Source organism: Mirounga angustirostris, unplaced genomic scaffold (genome assembly GCF_029215605.1).
Source record: "Mirounga angustirostris isolate CCGP_5_RB_7025 unplaced genomic scaffold, mMirAng1.0.hap1 SCAF_4, whole genome shotgun sequence".
Taxonomy (NCBI): Eukaryota; Metazoa; Chordata; class Mammalia; order Carnivora; family Phocidae; genus Mirounga; species Mirounga angustirostris.
Window position 1 is genome coordinate 182,027,480 of NW_026991712.1, and position 25,872 is coordinate 182,053,351.

At 49.5% G+C, this 25,872-nt stretch overlaps 1 protein-coding gene and 1 long non-coding RNA gene across 4 annotated transcripts; one reads left to right on the forward strand and one right to left on the reverse strand.

Moving 5' to 3' along the window:
- EXOSC10 (exosome component 10) lies at positions 1-21,052 on the forward strand. 2 transcript variants are annotated; one of them, XM_064589939.1, is made up of 25 exons: positions 1-171; positions 1,760-1,896; positions 3,326-3,449; positions 4,771-4,875; positions 5,185-5,350; positions 5,507-5,621; positions 6,668-6,743; positions 6,921-7,031; positions 7,244-7,387; positions 8,336-8,526; positions 9,533-9,689; positions 9,824-9,972; positions 10,152-10,202; positions 10,854-10,965; positions 12,452-12,502; positions 12,663-12,741; positions 12,828-12,937; positions 15,050-15,145; positions 15,471-15,545; positions 16,730-16,817; positions 17,918-17,991; positions 18,484-18,655; positions 19,354-19,517; positions 20,179-20,255; positions 20,911-21,052. In XM_064589939.1, the coding sequence occupies exons 1-25, from the start codon at positions 61-63 to the stop codon at positions 20,939-20,941; spliced, it is 2,766 nt and encodes a 921-aa protein (XP_064446009.1). In that variant the 5' UTR covers positions 1-60; the 3' UTR covers positions 20,942-21,052. The 2 variants fall into 2 exon arrangements, with proteins under 2 accessions (XP_064446009.1, XP_045754669.1); XM_045898713.3 differs by having other exon boundaries at positions 2-171; positions 19,456-19,517.
- Positions 19,455-25,662, reverse strand: LOC123860081 (uncharacterized). 2 transcript variants are annotated; one of them, XR_006794649.3, is made up of 4 exons: positions 25,483-25,662; positions 24,617-24,706; positions 21,310-21,482; positions 19,455-20,514 (listed from the first exon to the last, which is right to left on the reverse strand). It is a non-coding gene; the product is annotated as an uncharacterized LOC123860081 (long non-coding RNA). The 2 variants fall into 2 exon arrangements; XR_006794648.3 differs by lacking the exon at positions 25,483-25,662 and having other exon boundaries at positions 24,617-25,472.
- Positions 25,663-25,872: the final 210 nt, after the last annotated feature.

Sequence of the window (25,872 nt, forward strand, 5' to 3'; positions counted from 1 at the left end):
GGGCACACGTCGCGTCGGCCTGAGGCACTCTCGCGAGAAGACGCGTGCAGGCCGGGAAAAATGGCGCCTCCCAGCCCCCGAGAGCCCAAGGCCCCGACTGCCACGAGCGCAGCCAAGCCGGACGGGGAGATGGTGCTGCCGGGCTTCCCGGACGCAGACAGCTTCGTGAAGGTGAGTTCGCGGGGCCTCCGTGGACACCGTGAGCCGCCCGCGGTCGGCCGGAAGCGGGCCCGGGCCCTGTCCGCGGCCGCCCAGCCGGCCGCGCGCGCGCCGCTGCGGAGCCCGGGGCTGGGGTCCAGGGGCAGCTGCCCGCGCCGGGCACAGTCTCTCACTTCCTCTCCGGGGCGGAGATCGCACGCGGACACTGAGGGACGCCCCGCTTCCCAGGGCCCTCCTTCTCACATTTGAACCTATGCAAATGTGTGGAGTGTGGAGAGCCGTGTCCGCGTCGTGGGAAGGGCTTCCTTGTCACCCTGATGCCCCCAGCCCTCGTGACCTCGACTCGGCCCAGGCTTGAGCCGCCTAATCAACTCTCGGGAGGGCTGTAGGCCACACCAGTCGGCGTCCTCCCCTCCCGCGGCCAAGATGGTCCCCTTTCCCTCGTCTGTGGTGCGGTCCTGCATAATCCCAGACCCTGGGTTTAATGTCACCTGTTACAGCTGCCACCGAGCTGGCTTCCTCTAGGTGCCTTAGAACGTGTATCAGTGCCTCCTCGAAGGAACGCGGAGAGGATTATTTGTGTAATGCATTGTATATGAATAAACAAAACTAGGTTTAAACACCTCATGCATAGCTCTTAAAAAACCAGGAAACTAAAATAATTTGTAAGTTAGCACTGTGTATTCCCCCAAACTCCACTGGGTTAGGTGGAACATTAGTAGATGTCATTATGCATTTGTTTGGTTCTGATAGTTCCTGGACCACTAGCCATGGTCCTGAATTGGTGGCATTCATGTTCACCAGCTACCGTGTGTCCCACCACGAAGCAAGTTCCCACCTCCTTTCTCTCTCTTCTCCCCCCGGAAAACATTGATTGCACAACTCTCAGTGATGTCATTTGGCCTTCACATAACCCACCATCATTTCTTTATGAAAACCACTTCAGATTTTTTCTTATTACCACACAGCAATTAGAGAACTACTTGGCACTAACTGAAACATAAAACACAAGTCCAGTTGTGGGCAGTGGCCGTTATAATTTGGTCAGCAAAGGATCTAGGGTATTCTTATGTTTTAGATGCTTGCCCAAATGAAAACACAAAAATAAATTCTATAGAAAACTCATGGACCTGAATTTAAATAGTAATAATAATAGAACTTATGTGCCTACCAGGCACTACCCAATGTGATTTTATTGGCTCATTTAATCCTCACAACAACTCTATGGGGTGGTCACTTTTATTATGCCTATTTTTCAGAGGAGGAGGCTAAGGTCCAGATAAATAACCTACCCAAGATCACAGTTAATAGGTAGCAGAGCCAAGATTCAAACCTAGGCCATTTTGAATATTTGTCTTATATGTTATTTGTTCTTTTTCTCCCCACTCTCCCAAGAATGTAAGCTCCAAAACTTGGTTCCATGTTCACTATTGTATCCTCAGAGCCTGGGGTAAAATCAGCACTAAATGAGTATTTGTTGAATGTGTAAAATTCATCATCTGGCACAATGTATTATATGTAGTATATCTTGAGAAAAGTGAGTTGCTGAATGAATGGGGATCCATGTTTAAAACATGCTTGTTTTTCTGGGTTTTGACAGTTTGCTCTTGGGTCAGTGGTGGCGGTCACCAAGGCATCTGGGGGCCTACCACAGTTTGGCGATGAGTATGATTTCTACCGAAGTTTTCCTGGCTTCCAGGCATTTTGTGAAACACAGGGAGACAGATTGCTTCAGTGGTAAGTACTATATATGATTTTCTCATGTTGAGAGAAATAAATATAAAGAAATAGGTAGTTTTTCCTGAAATTAGTTTTTTCTTAACCGTATTTTTCTGTGCTATAAAGAGCTATAGGGGCGCCTGGCTGGCTCAGTCGGTTAAGCATCTGACTCTTGATTCGGCTCAGGTCATGATCTCAGGGTTGTGAGATTGAGACCTGAGTCAGACTCCTTGCTCTGCTTCTCTTTCTCTCTCTGTCTCTCTCAAATAAATAAATAAATCTTAAAAAAAAAAGAAGAAGAAAAGGAAGAGCTATAAAATATAAAAATGAGACAGTGGGGGTGCCTGGCTGGCTTAGTTGGTAGAGCATGCGACTTTTGATCTTGGGGTTGTGAGTTCGAACTCCATGTTGGGTGTAGAGATTACTTAAAAAAATATATAAAAGATTTTGATTAGGGTAATGTTATTTGGTAAATTTTGAGTTTAACTTTTAAAAAATATATTGACTTTTGCACCTATATGTAGACAGTGAATCTTTCTGAATTAATATGGGACTTGAAAGCCTAGATCCAAGATTCTCTCACACAGTTTGCAGAGCCGTGGGTATTACCTTTTTAATAAGTGTATGAGGACACAAACAGTGATTTTGTTTAACTGTTGCATGACAGAGTTAGAGCATGTTTTAGATTTCATGATAAAATAATGAATGCAAAGTATATAATTTACATAGTATGATATATTTTTTAGAATTTAAAGGAAGCTTTGAGATAATTTCTTCCAACCCTTCAATTAACAGATGAGGAAAGGGAGTCTTAGTGAGATTTAGGGAATTGCCCAAGACCACACAAATAGCAGTGTTTCTGCTATAAAGGTGCAAGTTTTACTAGTTTGGTCAAAAAGTATTGGAGGGCGCCTGGGTGGCTCAGATGGTTAAGCGTCTGCCTTCAGCTCAGGTCATGATCCCGGAGTCCTGGGATCGAGTCCCGCATCGGGCTCCCCGCTCTGCGGGAAGTCTGCTTCTCCCTCTGCCTCTCTCTCTCTCTCTCATGAATAAGTAAATAAAATCTTTAAAAAAAAAAAAAGTATTGGAGGGGGTTGGGTTGCACCTGGGTGACTCCGTCAGTTAAGCCTCCGACTCTTGGTTTCAGCTTAGGTCATGATCTCTCGGTCATGAGCTGGAGCCCTGCATCATGCTCCGAGATCAGTGAGGAATCTGCTTCAGATTCTCTCTCTCCCTCCTCCTCTAATCCTCCCCCTGATTTCGTGCATGTGCTCTCCTCTCTCTCTCTTTCTCTGTGTCTCTCTCTAAAACAAATAAAATCAAAAAAATATATATATATATGTATATATAGGGAACAGTCTGAGCCACGCCTTTTAAGCTTTCTCCCAGATTGGGAACAAATGAATAAAAGTATACAAAGTAACCTTGGTTTTCCTGTCCTTCCTAGCATGAGTAGGGTAATGCAGTACCATGGGTGTCGAAGCAACATTAAGGACCAAAGTAAAGTGACTGAGTTGGAGGACAAGTTTGATTTACTAGTTGATACCAATGATGTCATTCTGGAAAGAGTGGTGAGTGTTTCACCTTACTTTTCTTTTTGTAGATTTTTTTTCTTTTTAATTTGACAGAGCGAGAGAGTACAAGCGGGGGAAGCAGCAGAGGGAGAAGCAGACTCCCCGCTGAGCAGGGAGCCTGATGCAGGGCTCAATCCCAGGACCCCAGGATCATGACCTAAGCTGAAGGCAGATGGTTAACTGACTGAGCCACTCAGGCGCCGCCCCATCACCTTACTCTTAAGATAATTAACAAATGGGGGCTCCTGGCCAGCTCTGTCAGAAGAGCAGGTGACACTTGTTCTCAGGGTTGTGAGTTCAAGCCCCACATTGGGCGTAGAGATTACTTAAAAATAAAATCTTTTTTAAAAAAAAGATAATTAACAAATGAACTTTTTTATTATTAAAATATGAAAAGAAACTCCAGCATCCAAGGAAATGAAAAGTTTAGGACTTCTTGTTCCAACAACATTCCCTTCCTGATAGTTGGCTTCTTTTTCCCAAAGATAACATAGTTGTCTTCAAATATATTATTTCAACCTATCACTGCTCAGTGGAGGTCTGTTACAAATCTGTGTTCCAGATTTGCAAATCCTGTTTGTATTGCAAGAGAAGAGGCCTCTGGGTACAGAGCCCAACCAAAATTTAGTCTTTTTTTTTAAACTATTATCTACAATCGGCTAAACAGCCTGACTCGCATGATTGGAAGGAGATGTGCATCATATGATCTAGCTTATTGTCTACTTAGACCTAATTCCACAGCACAGTGTTATTTATAGAAATACATAGAGATCATCCAAAACAAAGCTAACCCTCAACCATGTGACAGTCCTGCAGATGTTTAAATCACGCTCTCCTGTCCCGTGAAGTCATCTCTTCCGTAATCTAAATGCCCACAGGTCTTTCAGCAGTTTCTCATATTTTATGATTTCAAGTCCTGCCATGCTACTCTTTGTCACCTAGATTCCCAAACTGATACCGCACATCTGCTTCAATGGGACAGAGATCAGAACGCCCTTCATTCTCAGAGTACCATCCTTCTGTGTTTAATAGCTACAATCTACGGTCTTTTTAATTCCTTTGGTGGGCCACATCACGCTGTTAAATCGTTTTTGAATTTCCAGCCCAACTGAGAGCTGTAAAAGGAATTGATCGAGAGTAGGGAGTGGCCAGTTACCGCCCTGCGTTTGAACAAATAATGCATTAATTACTTGGGATGACTCTCTTGTATATATATGTTCTCACATGTAGTTCTCTGAATCTATTTCTTAAGAATTTTAGTTAATTAACTTGTTAACCCTGAAAGGAAATGCTAAACTATTATATCCTCTGCCCTTAGGGTATTTTACTGGATGAAGCATCAGGTGTGAATAAGAATCAACAGCCTGTCCTCCCAGCAGGATTGCAGGTTCCCAAAACAGTAGTGTCCAGCTGGAACCGTAAGGTGAGGGCTTCTTTGCCGATCGACTAGAGCTTCAGGTGTCAGTTTTATAATAGGGCCTTTGCTGGTTCTGTTCTGCATTTCTGTTCTGATTTATTGGGCACAGAACTGGCCGCTGCCTAACTTGTTCTCACAAACAGGCACAACCTAATTACCTCTTGTCTCCTTTGGCCCCCGCAGCCTCACACACACAGGTTCTTAAATGAATGCCCTCAGAAGGCACAAATGGGAATTTACTCTTTTTTTTTTGGAATTTACTTCTCTGATTTATCGAGTTGCTGTGTTATAAATTCTTTGTATTTGTTATCATAGGCAGGAGAATATAGCAAAAAAACAAAATCTGAAACTTTCCGGTTGCTTCATGCAAAAAACATCGTCCGGCCTCAGCTTAAATTCCGAGAAAAGATCGACAACTCCAACACTCCATTTCTTCCCAAGATCTTCATCAAGCCCAATGCTCAGAAACCCCTCCCTCAGGGTAAGGCATGCGAACTCTGCCTCAGTAAAGGGGAAAACGTCTCCCTCCCACCTTCCTTTCTTCAAAAGGAGCCACTTACCCGCTCCGTAACTAGACAAGATGTGAATGTGTTCACCTCTTTTGTGATGGTGTTGTTGTCACTGCTTGGGTCTCCAGCACTTTCTAAAGAAAGGAGGGAGCGCCCACAGGATCGTCCGGAGGACCTGGATGTGCCCCCTGCCCTGGCAGATTTCATCCATCAGCAGAGAACCCAGCAGGTGGAGCAGGACATGTAAGTATTTGTCAGAACTTTCTACTATGAGAACTTTCTACATTCTCCCTCAATTTCACTTTTGTAAGATACATCATTGTAAACAAAGAATGTGAGGAATGGGTGATTGCTATCCTTATCCTAATGTGGATCTTTTTGGTAAAACCTCCTGTTTGTGTTCACAGAGGGCCTGCCCAAGTGGCATCTCAGGTAACCCTCACGGCAGCCCTGAGGGGGAGCAGTTGCTCTCTCCCCCTTTGTCCAGATGTGAAGACAGAACAAGAGATGCTGATGCTGCCTTCCCACACAACCAGAACCTGAAACCCCAAGTTTTCTTAAAACTGTCCTTTGTCCCTGCCATTCTGCCTTTCTTAGCGGGTGGGGACTCAAACAGTGAGGTAGGGGCCCCCTAATAAATTCATCAAGGAAAAGGCTTAAAATAGACAGATGGACCTTGCATGAAGGAAAAGGGTGGTAAGAACTTGGCTGGTGTTGGTCTTTTTGTCATGTGTAGCCAGAGTCTGCCTGAGCAGCATTCCTTCAGGCCCAGCTCCACACTGAGAGGCCACAGGCCAAGTGCTAAAGAAACAGAGGTGATGAGAGGCCCTGCCCTCAAGGAACTCCCAGACTTGGGATTTTTATGCAAGTAGATGATAGAGGAATAAAAAATACAGCATTTGGCATCTGACCAACTGCAATAGTGGCCCCGTCCTCCCTCACCCCACAGGTTTGTTTTCCAGACCACAAGGAATTGCACATTGTATGTTTTTATATCCTCCACAATGGCAGCCATGCAGTGTTTTGAAATAAGAGCTCAAATCCTTATAGATGAGTACATTTTTAATGATCACATTGTAAGGGTGAACCAGTTTGACCTGATGTATTGTTTGTTTTTTTTTTTCTGATACCCTTTAATTATCATTTAAAGAATGGTAGTTTTTATAGCGAGAAAATATTTTCACAGTGGTCTCTTCTCATTTGTTTTTACAAACTGGACTAAAGCAGTTGTTTTTCCTTGAATCACGGAATTCATCAAAAAGATTTTTCTTTTTGTTTCATTTATTCAGGTTTGCACATCCTTATCAGTATGAACTAGATCACTTCACTCCACCAGATTCAGTCCTTCAAAAGCCACAACCCCAGGTTAGCACCCAAACTTAATTTATGGATGAATCAAATCAGTGCAATTTTGGTTTTCCTTAAATATCCTTAAAGGTTGCAACTTCGGGTCATTTCTTGAACTCCTAATTCATTTTGTGCTTTAGTAAAGGATGATTCATAATATTCCTCTCTCTTTCTACCTGTGCTTTCGTGCCCCAGTTATATAGGCCGGTGGGGGAGACCCCCTGCCATTTTGTGTCCTCCCTGGACGAGCTGGTGGAGCTCAATGAAAAGCTCTTGACTTGTCAAGAATTCGCGGTAGACTTAGAGGTAAGTTGTGAATGATGTGGAGTGAAATTTTACATCTTCTAGGAGTTCACTCCCTACCTGAGGAGTACAAAATTAAGACTAACAGATCTGGGGTTTTTTGGCAAAAACTGATCCATCGTATAACTTTGTTTTTGTAGCTGCCCTCCCAAAATCAAGAAAGGAAAGCCTGGTGTGATCGTTTTTCCCTGTTCTCCCTTCTTTCTGGGTTTTAGCACCACTCGTACAGGAGCTTCCTGGGGCTGACCTGCCTGATGCAAATCTCCACCCGAACAGAAGACTTCATCGTGGACACGCTGGAGCTTCGAAGTGACATGTACATTCTCAATGAGAGCCTCACAGACCCTGCCATCGTTAAGGTCAGCCAGCCTCTTGTAGCTCTTGCATGTAAGCCTAGGATTTAAGTGCTGTTCACTTTACTGTTTCATCATTTCAACATAGACCTGGTGAAGTTGAGAGAAATAATTGTAATTTCCTACATTCCGGCCCCACACGCTAAACTGCTTTTGTTTCTAAGCCCCAATTAGAACAGCTTAAGCTGTAGCTTGTTACCACCTGGAGAAATGTTCCATCATGTTAATGACGACTGCGGCGAGGCCATGCCATCTGGATCCTTTGCACTTAATGACTATCCTTGAAGCTAGTAGAGCTGCTTGCTTAGAATCACTGGCTGGGAGCTGTTTCAGACTTTAAGAGTGTGCATTTAGGAGTGTGGAAGGCCGTTGGTCCAAATTAAAAGAAGCTTTTAAAACTGAACCCATCTGGGGCGCCTGGGTGGCTCAGTTGGTTAAGTGACTGTCTTCGGCTCAGGTCATGATCCTGGAGTCCCTGGATCGAGTCCCGCATCGGGCTCCCTGCTCGGCAGGGAGTCTGCTTCTCCCTCTGACCCTCCCCCCTCTCATGTGCTCTCTCTCTCATTCTCTCTCTGTCAAATAATAAAAAAAATTAAAAAATAAAATCTTTAAAACTGAACCCATCTCAATCTTCCTTCTGGCTTCTTTTTTTTTTTTTTAAGATTTTATTTATTCATTTGAGACACAGAGATAGAGAGCATGAGCAGGGGGAGAAGGAGAGGCAGAGGGAGAAGCAGGCTCCCCGCTTAGCCAGGAGCCCGATGTGGGGCTCGATCCCAGGACCCTGGGATCATGACCTGAACCGAAGGCAGACGCTTAACCATCTGAGCCACCCAGGCGCCCCTTCCTTCTGGCTTCTAATTCCAATGTTGTACTAACCCAGAGGCCGAGCTTATTTCAGAGCGCAAGTGGCCTTGTACGCATTGTGCTGCATGACTCTGCTTTTGTTTTCAGGTCTTCCATGGTGCTGACTCGGACATCGAATGGCTACAGAAAGACTTCGGCTTGTACGTAGTGAACATGTTTGATACCCATCAGGCAGCACGCCTCCTTAACCTGGGCCGGCACTCTCTGGACCACCTCCTGAAACTCTACTGCAGTGTGGACTCGAACAAGCAGTATCAGCTGGCTGACTGGAGAATACGGTTTGTGCTCGACAAGGACGTGTGGATGGCAGCAGGAAGCGGGGTGCTCCTGAGCCTCTCAGCCACACACAGCCATGCGCAGGCTGTGACGGTAGTGGAACCTTGGCTTGACTGGCCTTGGTGTCTTCTCCCGCTGGTGGCAGCAGCAGAAGCACAACCAGAAGTTTTAGGGTGACCACGTGGAGTGTGTGTGTTAGGCTCTCACACTTCACGGAGAGCGTAGTTGGAAGAGGCGTGCCGTGTCAGGATCTGTGTCTCTGCCTGTGTCCCGTTTGAAACTCGGATCTCCCTAGTAATGAGGGTGTGTGTGTGTGTCAGGTGATCTCCCAGAGGTTCGAGAGGTTTCTGAGGTACATGAGTGATTGCATCTTAACATGCATGTGTTCTGTAGCCTAAGAGCGTGGTGGGGTCCTGCCACACTTTCTGGAGTCTGGGCTCCGCTCCATCACTGTCAGGTGGCCGGATTCCTCCCTGAGGTAGCAGCTGTTGTCTGAAGAACCACTCCAGTGGCTCCAGAAGCTTTCCTCCAGTTCTGCAGGGCAGAATTTCTAAAGAGAATCTGATAAAGCTCGAATAGAAGATGAAAATTGACAAAGTCTAAAAGCCACTCCCTGTCATTCAGCCGTTGTCATGTGCCAGGCACTGAGCTAAGAGCTTCTGGGGTGTTGTGCTGGGTGGTCCCCACAGCAGCTTGTGAGGTGCCGCCTTTCATTTCACAGGTGAGGAAAGTGAGCTTAAGAGACTTGTCCCAGGACACGTGTGCGGAGCTAAGGCTCAAACTCAGGATGGAAGGGCCTCTCTTTTCAACCGCACTGTGACCCTGCTGCCCTTTCTCCCCAGCTGTGAAAACAATGGCTTGTCATGTTGAGACGGAGGGACTATGGATGTAACTACAGTATTGGCCGTGATACCAAAGGGATCCAGAGTCTTCGCACGCAGAGCTGATAGACGACATTGCTGCTCCTAGGGGTGAGCGGCGAAGTAATTTCTTCCCTTGCAATTCTAGACCTCTGCCCGAGGAAATGCTCAACTACGCCCGGGATGACACCCATTACCTGCTTTACATTTATGATAAAATGAGGCTGGAGCTGTGGGAGCGAGGCAGCGAGCATCCCGCGCAGCTGCGGGTGGTGTGGCAACGCAGCAGGGATATCTGCCTCAAGGTACGGCCACTCTCTGCCTGGGTCCTGGTGCTTCGCTTTGTTCCTTACACTTCTGAAAAGAGCCAAATGTTCTGAGGAGCCCAGGGCGCCAGTCTGATCCCCATTGATCTTGCATGTTCTGTCCTATTTTGCAGAAATTCGTCAAGCCCATCTTCACAGACGAGTCCTACCTTGAGCTGTACAGGAAGCAGAAAAAGCATCTCAACACACAGCAGCTGACAGCCTTTCAGCTGCTGTTCGCCTGGAGGGATAAAACAGCTCGTAGGGAAGATGAAAGTTATGGGTAAGCGATTAGACATCCTTTCAATATCTGCTTTCTAGACCGAGCAACTCGGGTAACAAGGAAATGATGGCCTTTTTTCTTTTCACCATGAAAGTTGGTTATGTTTTCCCCCAAGTTGTAGCCTTTAACGGGGCTGGCTGGCTGAATGTAATGTGATCGCACTGTGTGTTTTGTTCCAGATACATACTGCCAAACCACATGATGCTGAAGATAGCTGAAGAACTGCCCAAGTGAGTCTGAGAACTGATAACGATGTCTTGCCTTTCTCAGTAGAGAAATTTTATCCTTCAGAATCAGCTTCTCTGATAGTTATTGCCTCAAGGCTGTTGACGGAGAAACTGTGCTCTAAGGAAATTCACAAGCCCAGGGAATTCAGACTGTCTGCTCCTGGGTCGCCCTGGAGGGACTTAACTTTCTGGGATGCAGCCATTACAGTGGTTATGCCTCAGATGAGATCCAGTGTAAGGCCGAGTCTGCAGCATCCACTCGGAAGGGAGGAAAGTGTGTCAGAGTCTCGTAGCTGTAATTTGTTCCAAACCAAGGCACCTGATGATTTTGAACGCTTTCTGATGTTAATTGAAGAATAAGCAAAGAATCAAATTTCATCATCTTCCGTTGAGCCTGTTGCAGTACTGCGGCTCAGCAGAGCTGTGGGGCTCCTCCCCAGCTCTCCCGGTGAGCCAGAGGCGAGTGCAGAAAAGGCGCCTGCTCAGAGGTTGGTGCCATAAAGAACACGCGTAGGTGCAGTTGGCCCAGCCTGCCCTGCTGGGAATGTGTTTCCCAGGTCTTCACCTTAGCCGTAGCTCTCTGTTCTCATCTGCAAGCCTCGGTGGGGAGGGCTGTGTCCCTAAATGATGAGTTGTGTTCTTTCTTGTCTTCAGGGAACCTCAGGGCATCATAGCTTGCTGTAACCCTGTACCACCTCTTGTACGGCAGCAGATCAATGAGATGCATCTTTTAATCCAGCAGGCTCGGGAGATGCCCCTGCTCAAGGTGAGAAGCTTTGCTGCTAAAGGTTCCAGCTCAGCAGACCCGTCTGTCTGCTGGCACCTGTGGTCTCCTCCATACACGATCTGGTCTCCATTCTAAAAGCCCCAAGAAAATAATAGGGGTTAGGAAAGCCAGTAGACAGGTCTTTTTTTTTTAAGATTTTATTTATCTGACAGACAGCCAGAGAGGGAACACAAGCAGGGGGAGGGGGAGAGGGAGAAGCAGGCTTCTCGCCAAGCAGGGAGCCTGATAGGGGGCTCGATCCCAGGACCCTGGGATCATGACCTGAGCCGAAGGCAGACGCTTAACAACTGAGCCACCCAGGCGCCCCTTTTTTAAAGATTTTATTTATTTATTTATTAGAGAGAATGAGCTGGGCGAGGGGCAGAGGGAGAGGGAGAAGCAGAAGTAGATTCCCCACTGAACAGGGAGCCCAACTCGAGACTCAGTCCCAGGACCCTGAGATCATGACCTGAGCTAAAGGCAGATGCTTAACCCACTGAGCCATCCAGGTGCCCCAACATGTCTTCTTTATGATTATCAAAAGCTAAAACTCCTCTTTTTTTTTTAAGATTTCATTTATTTATTTATTTATTTATTTATATTAGAGCATGCATGGGTGCACGCCATCAGGGGAGGGGGCAGAGGGAGAGGGAAAAAGAATCTCAAGCAAACTCTGCGCTGAGCATGGAGTCCAACATGGGGCTCGATCTCAAGACCCTGAGATCATGACCTGAGCTGAAATCAAGAGTCAGTTGCTTAACTAACTGAGCCACCCAATTCAATTTCAATTTCAATTTCAATTTGGGGTCCAGTTTTTGTTTTGCCTCAGTAGTAATATCGGTGTATGGTAAATTATATTTGCAATTTTTTGAAAGATTATGGATCCAGAAAGATACAAAATCAGTTCCTTTAGGTCGATAAAGAAGAGACTGAGGATAAACACATTTTCAGTCTTCATGTTAAAATTTCTTTAAAAAGAATCTTTTGGGGCGCCTGGGTGGCTCAGTTGGTTAAGCGACTGCCTTCAGCTCAGATCATGATCCTGGAGTCCCAGGATCAAGTCTGGCATTGGGCTCCCTGCTGTGTGGGGTGTCTGCTTCTCCCTCTGACCTCCCCCCACCGCCTATGCTCTCTCTCTCTCTCTCAAATAAATAAAGTCTTGAAAAAAAAAATCTTTTGTTAGCTCTATAGTTTGGCCAAGTAGAAAGAGAAACCCTGGTTTCTAGAGGACAATCTCTTTCATGCTCTTAGAAATCTTCTGCATTGTGCTTTGTCACGATAAAGGGTTTCATTCTTTCATTCAACAAGTAATTATTGAGCACTGTGTGATTATAGTGCTAGGCACTGTAAGGGATGAAGGACAAAAGAACATCTCTGGGCTCTTGTAAAACATCTAGTGAAGGGACCCAGTCTGTGCTGAGGGAAACATGTGCGGTCACCGAGTTTAGGCACCTTTCCTCAGATGCTCTTTATTTTTCCTCCTCAGTCTGAAGTTGCAACCGGCGTGAAGAAGAGTGGCCCGCTGCCGGGTCCTGAGGTAGAGTGCTGTATCTGACGTCTCTTTTCTGCGGGAGGGCACCAGTCAGAGTCGGTGCAGAAGACACCTCCCTGTCAGAGGCAGCCTCCAGCATTGCGGCAGCAAGCTGCCGCATGCTTGCAAATCCTTCCTGAGGCCTGTTGATTTCTTTCTGCTGCAGAGATTGGAGAATGTGCTTTTTGGACCCCATGACTGCTCCCACGCCTCTTCAGATGGCTACGCTGTCATCCCAAACAACGGTAATGTAGAGGTCTCTGGAACGTTCTGGAAACTGCCTTGCGCACTCTCCACGAGGCTTTGACCTGACTGACTTCCATCCCCTTAGGGCCTGTGCCAGCGCAGAAACAGGCACACCTGTTCCCCGACCAAAGAGAAGAAGAAGCCCTGCCAGATACCAGATGCCTTATTGCTACTGCCATCATCACGCTATTTAACGTGAGTGCTAGGACACGCTGGGCGGGTGGTGCGTAGACCCGTAAGGAGTTACTGGGTTTATCAAACAGGCTGTCTGCCTGGAGTGCTGCATCGACTTTTGAGACTAATGCCAGGTGTAAAACCCAGCAGCCGTGGGGACAGGCATGGAGACAGATCTGCGAGGCAGTCCGTGAGAGGTGGGTGGAGGATCCTCTCGGGAGCTCCATGTGAAGACAGCCCCAAGGAAGGGTTGACATCTGGACACTCACTAGTGCCTCGCAGGGAGGACGGTGTGCGCCACGGTGATTCAGAAGCAGGACCTTCCCCGCTCCATCTGCAGGGGAGGCACAGCCCATCCTGACTCCCAGAAGTGGCGGGCTGAGTGCTCAGCTCAACCGTAGGGACTGGGTATCCCTCTGCAATACGCGCCAGCACCATCTGCGTGTGCTTGGGCTGGAAGAGAGGAGGCTTTGAAAGCGTTCCTCTACGCTGTGGCTGATTAGGGCAAGTGACGAGCGAGGTAGGAAAGCACTAGTACATGGATAGAAATTTGTTTCACATCCCAAAGTGGGGCTGAGTCATGGTAGGCAGTGACTCTGTCCAGTCCGGGACCACATGTGGGCAATGGGGACCCAGCTGTATTCCTGGACTATGCATTGAGATGTGACAGAGCTTATCCCGGTCCGTCCTACCCAGCAGGTGTCTCGTTTCTGCCAGGGCTTGAACTACAGGCTCTGTGCAAAAGCAGGTCCAGGGTGCAGTTGTTGGTCAAGATGGGTAGGCGCTGAATTGGCCAGCATGAAAGGAAAATACACAGAGAAAACTCTGAATAGTGCAAACAACAGATGTGGTAAAGGAAAAATCATAATTTCTGGAAAGAAAGAGAAGCAGGCATACGATCCGTTTGGATAAAGATGCATCTCCAGCTTAGCAGGTGTCACATGGGAAACAGCTGGGTGGGCCAGAGCTTCCAGGATCACGGGTCACAGCCAGTCCATCATGCCAGAGTGCGGGCCCAAAGCCAGGAAGGCGCAGTACCGCCTGCAAAATGTACTTCCTGAGAGTTAACCTTTTTTTTTTTTTTTTAAGATTTTATTTGACGGAGAGAGAGACAGCAAGAGAGGGAACACAAACGGGGAGTGGGAGGGAGAAGCAGGCTTCCTGTGGAGCAGGGAGCCCGATGTGGGGCTCGATCCCAGGACGCTGGGACCATGACCCGAGCCAAAGGCAGACGATTAACTGACTGAGCCACCCAGGTGCCCCGAGTTAACGTTCTTTTTCACATCATCACAGAAATTTAGATTGGGTCTTGCTTCAGTAATTTGTGAGCAGAGAAGTCTGGGAGCTTAATTGAGCCATCACGGTGAACAGGCAGCTAAAAATAGGAGCATGAACTTTGGGCCACGTGAGCCCGGAAGTGCCGTGCTCTGTCTAACAGAGGCGGTGTTGTCCCCATGCTCTGTGTGGCAGGACTGTCACCACGGAGGAAGCAGAAGGATAGCACACATTCTGAACCCAGTTGGAAGCAGCACCTTGTCGCTTAATTGTACTGATTCCCCGCAACAGTTTATAATTCTTAATTTGTAAGTGTCTGGTTACAACCTCACATTCTAGAGCGAGACAGACCTGGGAGTTTGTCTTCATTCTGCCCCTGTTCACTGTCAGGTTCTGGAAGACTTAACCGCTCTGTGCCTCAGTTTCCTCATCTGTAAGATGGTGAGAATAATACCACGTATCTCGTTAAGTTGTAAGGACACAGTGAGAATTCATTGGTTCAATAAATGTGTGTTATAGCGCCCTCCTGTGCTATATCACAGACTGTGACAGTGCCTCGTACGTGTGAGAGATCTAAAAGCTGGTATTCTTACTACTTTTTTTTTTTTTAAGATTTTATTTATTTATGTGTCAGAGAGAGAGAGTGAGAACACGAACGGGGGAGCGGCTGGCGGAGGGAAAAGCAGGCTCCCCGCTGAGCAGGGAGCCCGATGCGGGGCTCGATCCCAGGACTCTGGGATCATGAGCTGAGCCAAAGGCAGACGCTTAACGACTGAGCCACCCAGGATTATTCCGTTGCTTGCATCGTAATGCCACAGAATGATTACGGGATAAGTTGCTCACTTTCTGTCCCTGCAGGAACCTAGTGCCGAAGAAAGTAGAAAGAGCCCATTAACAGTTGCGCAGAAGAAAGCCCAGAACATAATGGAGTCCTTCGAAAATCCATTTAAGATGGTAAGTAGGCGTTGTGTGTGTTCAGGGCTGACAGAATAGGCAGAGCTTTCTGCAGCTTGTAGGGGCCTCTTGCCCAGAAAAGCAGCCGACAGTCTTTGGAGAGAGGGAGTCTCTGAACCCAGCATGTGTCCGCTGTCCCTGGTGTCTGGGTGGAGACGGAGTTGGGGTCTTCTCAGGTGAAACCAGAAAGGACACCTCACTCAAGTGCCAGTGAGCTGTGGCCAGGTGGACGCTCTGAATTAGGCCTCCCACAATGAACCCCACCAGAAAACCCCCATGCAGGTCCTGAGCACAGTTAAACAACCGTTTCCTTTCATCCCTCCAGTTCCTGCCTTCACTCGAACACCGCGCTCACATTTCTCAGGCAGCAAAGTTTGATCCATCATCAAAAATCTACGAAGTAAGTGGATTTGTCACCCTTTTCCAAGAGTAACTTTCTAAGAAAAGGGGGCTTCTTAATTATCTGAATGAGGTTTTTGTCTTAAGCCCATCTTGAGCCCCTTGTAAATGAATACAAAAAACGCTTTATATATAAATATATATAAGCATTATTTCTAGAGAGGGGGGCCAGAACTTTATTCTGATTTTCAGAAGCCTTTGTAAACCTTTTAAGAAACAGGTCTTTGGTTTTTGTGTTTGGTTTTTACTTGAAGTTTAGTTTGTACATAGTAAAGTGCCCAGGTGTTAGGTGTTCAGCTTGATGCATTTTTATATGTGAATATTACTTTAAGGCTCTCACAGGTGACAGCTTAAATTTTAAAACATTCTGTCTTCTATTGTTTGGTTTGTTTTTAACAGCATTATGGATAAGAATAAGGAAATACCTTCCCTGGAGCCCCATGAGATGTTCCTGGGAGCCACCGTGTTAATTGTTAAAAGCCTTCTTCCTTCCTGTAGGAAGGACCTGCTCTGATGAGACGGGGGCCTGGCTCCCTCTGCCCGCCCCCCTCTTTCATTAGGCAGCAAAGGTCAGGCCAGAAAGCCTGATGGGCCTTCGCCCTGTCGCTAGTGGTTAGCCTGCTGTCTTTAGAAATGGGGAGTCAGGGGGATTTTTTGGGCTTCTTCCCTTCCTCCCCCACGGGTTGTGGCCCATTCAACCACACATCCCTTACCGTGCTTCTAATACCAGCGAGACCTGTTCTAACGCCAGGAGCAGATGTGGTATCGTACAACAGCAGACCCGACTCGAGAAGTCCTGCCTTGAAGCCCAGCTCCACCATTTGCTAACCGTGTCCCCCCAGACAAATTATTTAGCTTCTCTGAGCCTGTTTCCCATCTCAAAGTGGGGGTGATGAGGATGCTTTTGTCCCGGGATTATGGAAGGGATTGAGTGAGATGGCGGACAGGAAGGCATCCGGCCCCGTGCCTGGAATCCAGTTGCACTTTGTCCTTCTTGATGAGTATTTTATAAATAAAGCCAGCGAGAGATTTTATTTTTTGTGTCATCAGATTTGGAATTCATGACTAAGAAATGTGTGTAGTGACTAGGTTATTAGCATGGCCGGCATCCCCTCATTAAAAAAGTAAAGCATTCCTAGGTGGCTGAGTTTTGGAGTGTTTTTGTTTTATTTGTTTTCCTTGTAGATCAGCAACCGCTGGAAGCTGGCAAGCCAGGTCCAGGTGCACAAGGAATCTAAAGAAACTGCCAAGGGGAAGGCAGCGGAGCAAACAGGTAGCCCTCACTTCCTTGTAACTCAGCCTGTCGGGGTGTCTGTCAAAGAACAGGCCTCGTGTATCCTGTTGTTTGTTCAACGAAGTGTCAGTACGGCTGAGAACAAAGCACAGCCCCTGCCCTGTGGAGCGTGCCTTTTCCCGGGGGTAGCGGACAGTGTACCCATAAATGTACGTTCTTTCCGATGGCAGGGAGAGGGGTAGGAAGTGCTGGGGTGGCGGGGGGTGGCTACTTCTCTACGGTGTTTAGAGAAGGCAGTCGGATAAATGTGACATTGAGCAAAGACTGGCTGCTTCTAGGGGAAGAGTGGTCCCATGCTGGTGGCCCAGCGAGTCCACAGCCCCAGGCAGTTGCTCACTGGGCGTGTGCAGAGAGTGGCCAGGAAGCCAATGTGGCTGATGGGGAGAACAGGACCGTTGTATAAGGACGTGACTTGTCCTCCGAGCGGGCCGGGAAGCTGTGGAGGGTCTGAGCAGAGCAGTGGCCTGCACTGACCAGAAAAGCTCACTCCGAGACTGTGGAGAGTCCAGCAAAGAGGGCAAGGGTGGGAGGCCAGGTGAGGGGCTGTTGGCTTGACCAGCATGGTAGCAGAGGTGGTGAGAAGTGGCCCGAAGCCGATGTGTACCCCGTGGTGACCCGACAGCACTTGATGATGAGTTGTGTGTGTGGCACGTAAGAGGAAGAAGGGGGCCGTGGGTGCCAGAAGGGCTGGTCCTGAGCGACTAGAAAGGCAGGGTGGCCAGCAACAGAGTGAGAGTGCACGAGGAGCCAGTTGGGGAAGTGGCTTTGTTCTGGTCCTTGATGTGTTTTGATTGCAGCCCCTCTGAGACCTCAGAGAGGCGTCACGTAGGCTGGTGGGTGTCCAGCTTGGGTTCTCAGGGGAGGGGCAGGTGGGCTTTCAGACAGAGTGTAGGAAGAGCATCCGCGCCTGAGCTGCAAGGCGGCCATCCTTGAGGGGCTGGGGGCGGGGGGCCAGTGCAGGAGACTGGGGGGCAGGGAGGGCGCCCCGGCTGTGGCAGCCACAGCAGTCGATGCAGCCAGATGCGGAGGGAGGCTTGGCTGCTGGAGACAGCAGCTCCACAGACCGTGCTCTCTTGCAGCTGCTCGGGACCAGGCCAAGGAAGAGTACAAAGCGACAGCGGAACAGGCCGTGTCTGTCCGACAGCAGGCTGCCGTACGTGCTGGCCCTTCTGCTTTCTCTTTTGAGAAATGAGCTGCCCCTGGTCATGGTCAGGATTTTCCCCGAATAGCAGGAGGGCTTGTCCTGTGCTTCAGAGTAAATGCTTCGACGTCTTTCTAGTTCATTTTGCTTGTCAATTAGTGCCTGCATTTCCCGTCAAAAACGTTTATGTTGTAATTTCTCTTACATGATTTTTTGTGATGAATTTATTAGGTAAACAGACCGTACCCCTGAGTCTAGTGGTAGACAAGGTACTAAAGCTTATGCATATCCAAGCCTGTTGTGCCTTTCGTAAATGACCTGATGTCCCTCTCCACCGAGGAACGTGTCCCACCTGGTGCTAGCCCTGCCCAGGCTCACAAGCCGCCCGCACTTCTCTCCCTGCCCCCGAGCCCATAGATGCCAGCACAGCAGGCCTGGAGGCTCGCGGGCCTGGCTGTCGCATCCACTCCCGTGCGTCCTTCCCACGGGGTGTTCACCTTACAGCTGGAAAGTGCCGCCAAGAAGAGGGAGCGAACCACAAGTGACCCAAGGACCACAGAGCAGAAACAAGAAAAGAAGCGACTCAAAACTTCCAAGAAGCCAAAAGACCCAGATCCGCCAGAAAAGGATTTCACCCCTTATGACTACAGCAAGTCGGATTTCAAGGCTTTTGCTGGTGAGGCCGGGACTAGTCCCCTTTAAGGAATGTCTGGCCCTGCTAGGAGGGAGGAAGCCGTAGAGGAAAGAAAGCATGACCTGGGCACCCATGAAGCCCGAGAAAGACACGGCTCTCACCCAAGCACTCTGAGAGCCATGCAGGGGAACCGCAGTGCGGGGACAGAAGGCACCGCCCACCCCTACCCTCCTGGGCTGCAGCTACCTCGCCGTGGCCTCGCTGGTCGTAGCGCAAGATGGCGTCCATTCTAATAGCGGCTCCATCTTTCCTCACAGTAGCTCATGCCCAGAAACACATTTTCTCAGACAGACACACAAACACGGCAAGGAGTTTACGAAGAAACCTGACGCCCGGGGGCTGCTCTCTGGCCCCTTAGCCGGTGAGAGTCCATCTGCCTCGGAGGGGCTGCAGCCGGCCCTCCTGACGGTAGGGCAGCCTCCTTGGCAACACAACCCTTTGAGAGAGGGAAGGTAGGACAGGATTGTCACCCCAGGGCCCAAGTGACTGCCAGTGGCACCTCCTGACGGGCACACAGAGACCAGACTGGATGTCCTTGGTGTAAGAGGAGCTAATGCTTTAGCCACCTGCCCCTGAGCTGAGAATAGATCTGTGAGAAATGAGCCTGGTGTTCGGGCTGCCCTTCCCTACTGGGAACACACCACATGAATTGTTGTCAGCCTAAGTCCCTTCTCCTGCAGGGCGCGGCGAGCTGAACATCGTGCGCCAGCCCCGCGGTCAGCCCGTTGGGTATATAAACTCTCGGACACGCTCACTGGCATCTCTCTTCTCTCACCTTCCAGGAGACAGCAAACCGAAACCTTCTTCCCAATTTGATCCAAATAAGCAGACCCAGCCCGGCAAGGTAAGAAATATACTTGATGTGGAAAACTAATGGGCTCGTATATGTCAACTAGGCTTTGATTCCAAATTCAAAAAACAAAATACAAGATACCATTAAAAAGAAAGAAAAATCTTCTTGAAAATTCTCTCCTCGTGGTGCTTTTTTTCCCCTCTTCCTTTGCTGGGAAGACGGCCTGGCTAGGAACCCTCTTCCTCTGCACATCCTTTCCCTCACCTCATCTCTCCCCAAGTACAGACAATACCTACCAGCTATTCCAGCAATAAAAATGAACTTTTAAAGAGGTTGTGAAGGCTGGCGTGTGGTTTGAAGGGGTGTTTGCTGTTCACTGCCATGGGAATTACAGCTACAGGCCATAAACACTCCCTCGGGCGCCCGCACAAGCCTGCATCTGCCCCTGTGGGCGTTGCTGCCAGGCGGGGCCAAACGTGACCGCAAGTTTGGCATGCGGAGGCTGAGGCCTGTGTGGAGCCCTCCTGTTCCTTTGGGAGCTCGTCTGGACGGCCTCGCCTTCAGAAGCACCCAGAAAGGTCCATTTGCAAGAAAACCAATCACACTGGTGGCACTGGAGTCTTGGACGGGCCAGCTGGGCTCCTGTGTTGTTTCCTGTGTGTGTCCTGTGGTCAGGTTGTCCCTCGGCTGAAATGGCTTTTTATCTTTTCAGAAATGCATTGCACCCAAAAAACTGAAACAGTCGGTGGGAAACAAAAGTATGTCCTTTCCAACCGGAAAGTCAGACAGGTATGTGGGGGAGGCTGGCGTACGGGCTCACAGGGCCCAGCTGGAAAGCTTCAGAGAGCCTCTCTTGGCCAGATCCCTCTCTGTCGGTCGGGCAGCTGAGATAGGAGGAGGGGAGGGCCTTGCCAAGTGCCATCCACCTGACAGTCCCTGCGTCCCAGGACTCACATTCCTGTCTCTCACCGCCTGTTAACCAACCATACAGCTTCCCGGGGTCACCTCCGAGCAAATAGACTGGAAGTTTTCCCAGATCTTCCCATTTCTGAGGAGTGAGGGAGAAAAAAATCAGGAAGTAAATGTGGGTCATCATTTAAGAATATTTTCGTTAAAAACATGAAACCCTCATCCCCAGGGCAGAGCCTAAAGCCAGAGGATTCACCCCTAGGGTGTGGCCTGATGAGGAGGGAATCTGCCTTTAGATCTTGATGAACACAGCCACCCTCGTGGGGCCCCAGAGCGCTTCCCCAGTCCCCTCTTGTCTGCCGGAGTGTGAGGGACATGCTGCTGCCAAGCTCAGTTCTCCAGGAGCCCCGGATGAACCATGCCTCCCCAGTTGTGCGTCATTGAGGTCTGCAGCATTTTGTAAACCGGCTGAGAGCAAACCTCCAGCCCAACTGGGAGAAGTAACTCTCTGTTTTCACACTGTCTCTCTCTGCAGGGGTTTCAGGCACAGCTGGCCAAAGAGATAGTGGTGGAAGAGACCCTTGGAATTCCCCGGTGGACTGGAAGCACCAAATGGTGGTGCAGGTTTTGTACAGACTCATTTTTAAACCATTAAAAATAATTCTTATTGGAAGAAAGCGGATTCCTGACTTTTCCTTTGCTGCCACCTCAGTTCCGGCAGGAGAAGACAGACCCCACCCCCACCCCCGTTCGGATCCCCAGCTTCAGCTGTCTGTGGGTAAGTGCACCCTGGAGGACGCTGCGATTTCTGGAGAAATCCAGTTACCCCTGAGAGGGAATGCAGGAGAGCCTCCTGTGACTCAGAAGAGGGCGGCCTCCACGAGGCACGGAGCACTGACTGTGCATTTTCAGGGGGGTCTGTGGGCCACGTTACCTCCTTCCCATGCCCTCAGGTCATGTCAGCGAAGCCGCAGGGTACAGACGCCCTCGGGGAGGTGGCTGGTGCAGCTTCGGAGCCACTGCGGGTTCCCTCCCTCTTCCTGTCTCGCTCCCTTTTGTTTCTTTTTAACGTCGTTTTCCCCAATTGGAAAAGTAATGGCACGTTCACTGACGGAATGAGGAAACGAGAAAAATTACATCTGTAATCCTTCCACGCGGAGAGAAACTTTCACACCTTGGTATCAAGGCTTTGTACCATGTGTCTGTTCATTTCCAAACTTGGATTCATGTTTCTACAGTTTTTCACACTGAAAAAGTTTTTATCTTTCCTCATTCCAAAATTCCTTCCAGCTCACCATTTTTGAACATTTAGATTTCCATTTTTGTATTAATAATGTAGCATTGAATTTCTTCAGAATTCCATAAGATTTTAGTCCTGGGATGGGCTATTAAATTCAGAAAGCACAAAATACCATTATTTTTGGTTTCACAAATACTCAAACAAGGAGCCTATTTTCTTAAAAGTTTTTCTCACAAAAAAAAAAAAAGTTTTTCTCACAGATTATTGGGAGGGCTGGCTGTGTGCAGTACCCTGAGGGGCCACGAACCCAGACATCACTGCCAGAGAGCAGTTAGCCAAGCAGAAGAGCAGAGAACAGCCCAGGCCCCAGATAGGTTAAGTTTGGACTAGTTGGGACTAGAATGGTTGCAACTGACAGAAAAGGCAGACTCTCGGTGACTTAGCAAAACAGAGGTTTTTTTCTCTCTCTCTTCAGTCCTAGTTAGTCCAGAGCTTAGTGCAGCAACTGGCAATTCTCACTCTGGCCCTTACTTGTGGGTCTACCACCCTCGACTGGAACCCAGGGCTTCCACCTCATGGGCTGGGTAACCGGCCCAGCTCCATCCATCACATCTGCATTCCATTCAGCTGGAAGGAAGGGAAGAGATGCACACCCAGTCTCCCTTGAAAAAGATATGGCCTGTGTCCACTTCCCACTGGCCAGCACATAGTCACATGCCACAGCAGAGGCTACTGGGAAAGTCATTTCAGTGTCCACGGGCCCCCAAAAGTCCAGGGTTCTGGTGCAGAGCTGGGAAAGAGCAGACACAGAGGCACAGTAAGCAGTCTGCCCAAACATGGTGGAGTCTCTGCTAAAAAAAAAAAAGGTGGACAGATGGGAATTTTTAAGAGCAAGAAATGATTTTCTACTGAGGAGCCTTCACGAAAAGTACATTTTGTTTGGACCTTGGAGAGTAAGGGAGAAAGTCCAGAGAACCTTTTAATTAAGTGCTACTCCACAGTGTGGACTTCTGCCAGAGACCTGCAGGGAGCAGAACCCCAGGCTCTACCCCATACGTGCCAAGCAGGAGGGAGGGCCGGTGGCCTGGGAAGCCGGGCGCAGCAAGCTCTCCAGATGATTCCCCTGCTGGCTGAAGTCTGAGAACCACTGGATAAGCGTGGCAGCGCGCCCCAGGCCTTGCTGAGTGGGCCACGGCGGGCTCACCACGGGCCAGAGGTGACATGAGAACGAAGACAGTATATTAAGTTTCTTAGAGAAGTAAGGTGATTCCTTGTCCTTTACTTGGAAATGACCCTTATTAGTTTTGTCTTTGTGGCAATGTTTTGTGTTTGTTTTATAAAAAGATGGGGACCGTAGACAGTACTAGTTGAGGTCTTTGTAAATGTCCTTCCTTGCAAAAGAAAGAGTTGGCAACCTGATGTCCATCCCCAAATGTGTTTTTGAAATTTTACTGGTCCCCGAAACCAGAGAAGTCCAGGACTACTGAGCCACGGGATGGAGATGAGAGCCTTGGGGATGTTTGGGGAACAGCTGTAGTTCCCTTCACTGGAGTTTAAGGCCATGGGGGGAGCACTTGGATCCCCAGGGCCCTGGGAGGATGGGTGAGTGTCCCAAGGGCCGTGTGTCCGAACGGCCATGGAGGATGGCGCTGTGCCCTGGGAGAGGGTGTGGCAGGGCCAGCGGGCTTGGGGGTGGAGAGAGAATTGATGGGGAGAAGGGCTCTTTGCTCCAGGAGGCACAGTGCTGTTGGTGGTACCTTAGTCAGCTTGCCAGAAACATTTTCAACCAAGTAATCCCACGCCGTGGCCAAATTCATTCTCACTCACAGCCAGCCCCATCTGCCTGGCTGAACACAGTGCCTGCAACAGGACTCAGGTGCGAACTGCTGAACGTCTCTCAGTGACAGACACACACTGCAGCCTCTGCCTTGGACAGCAGGCCTTCGCCCGCCTCTCTCCTCTCCCGGTGGCTAAATCATCTACATCTTAACAGATTGGGATAGTTGACCCACTAGACAGTGATGCTTTCCCACTGAATCTTTTTTTTTTTTTTCTTTTTTTTTAAGATTTTATTTATTTATTTGAGACAGAGAGAGAGCACACGAGAGGGGGGAGGGTCAGAGGGAGAAGCAGACTCCCCGCCAAGCAGGGAGCCCGATGCGGGACTCGATCCCGGGACTCCAGGATCATGACCTGAGCCAAAGGCAGCCGCTCAACCGACTGAGCCACCCAGGCGCCCTTCCCACTGAATCTTAAATGCACGTGGGTCTGAATTCAAGGAAACGTTTCATCCTGTACCTTGGTTTTCTGCATCCTGATGTTCCGTATCCATTGTGAATGTAACCGGGCAGTGTTGTGCTAGCTAGCTACTTCTGGCTGAACCACTGCGTTTGCTCCTTGTGATCTGAAGCTGAGTGACATTTATGGGATCATGGCCCTGGACATCTAGGGACTTTTCTGCCTGCATTTGGGCCTTTGTTTCCTTTGGACGGGGAAGGTCTGAGCTACTGCTTATACATACCATCCCAGAAATCCCATTCACTGTTGGTGTTGAGGCCAAAACCGTGGTTTCACCTCCTCTACAGGAGGGCAAAAGGTGTCATTTATGGTCCTTCTCCTCTGAGGATATACGTGCTGACGCAGCTTTGTTCAACTTGTGGGAGGAATGGGACGGATGGACTCGATCTTCCACTGCCCCCACCCCCACCTTGCAGTGCCCCTGGAATGCCAGGGCCCCTGTCTGGTCTCGGCTGTGCAATCCCTGGAAGGCGGCCAAGACAGCTGACTACGAGGTGCCTGGACCAGCGCCCGAGCCTCCAGCGTCAACTCAGCCGGCTACGGACACCATCCCTAGTCTCATGGAGCTTACAGTCTGGTTCAGGGGACACACAAGTGAACAGGCCATCACAGCTCAGAGGTGTAAATGTCGGTGGAGGAAGTACAGGGCTGAACCCAGGCAAGCCTGCAGGAAAACTGGACAGAGGGGTGGACTGTCTCTTACCTGAATGACCTCGGGTCTCGAAGCAGCTCCCTATGAGACATCTCCGAGCAATTCTTGTGTTGTCTTGGCTCACCTTCCCCCAAAAAGCAGCTTAAAATCAACCAAGACACATTGTTGCTGTAAGCCTTGAGGCTTGCACTGATAAACACTAGTGTGTTACTCATCTGAGGTTACAGAGAACATGCTTCCCACCTCCAAGTGGAGGCTGCGGAATGTCAGTCAAAAAACATCCCTGTCATGTCCCCAGTAGCTTACACCAGTTCCACCTCCCTTCCCTGGCATGCGAAGAACTATGCGTGTAGAGCAATTAGCATTTAATATTTGGTAATTAGCATGCCTAATGTGATTCAGAGAAGTTCTTGACATTTTTCTAAAAACAGCACGTTCCCGCCCACCCTTCAAACAGCAAAGCCGTTTAAAAAAAAAAAAAAAAAACCGCGTGCCAGTCTTATTTGGTGCTGAATATGCATGTGTTGGCCTCTTCCGGGGCACTGCTGGTAAATTTAGAAACTCGCTTAGAAAAGAACTCCTTATCCAGCAGCCGCACGGCTCACGGATTGGAGGATCGAGAGAAAATGGCAAGATCTCCCTAAAGTCAGGGAGCTGTGTTGGTCCTTTTCAAGTAAATAAAAACCCTCAGTAAGCCCCTGACGAGCCACACGCTCCGTTCAAGTCCAACAAGGAGCCACATTTGGGGACGCGGCGGGAGATACATTCTACCCCACCGCCCCGGCGCAACAACGTAACTCTGCGCCCGACAGTGCAGCCGCCTGCTCCGGGTTCTGAGCCCTAAGGCTCCAGCCGGCGGCCCGCTCGTCCCAGCGCTCGGAAAGTCCGCGCCGGGCACCCCCCCCCCCCCCCGCTACCTCTCTGCGGCCCTCGGCGCCTCCCGGACCCCAGAAACGGGACAGGGCCCTGGGGGCTGTACCGCCCGGCCAACGCGGGGCACGGGGACGCAGCCGGATCCCCTCCGCCGGCCCGGCCCACCCCGAGCCGGAACCCGGGCCCGGCAGCCCGGCCCCGGCCCCCACGTGGCCCCTCGGAGCGAGCCGCACTACCCTGCTGCCGCCGACGGACGGTCCGCCGCAGCCACTGGGCACCGCGCTCTGGACCGGCGGCCAATGAGCGCGCTCCGACTGCCGGCGAGGGCGGGGCCTCGGGGGTCGCCGCGCGCCCCGCGCTGGCGCCTCCATTGGTGGGGTTGGGTCCCGCCCCCACCAGTGGACCCCGCCCCTTCGGGCGCGTTAGGTTGCCGC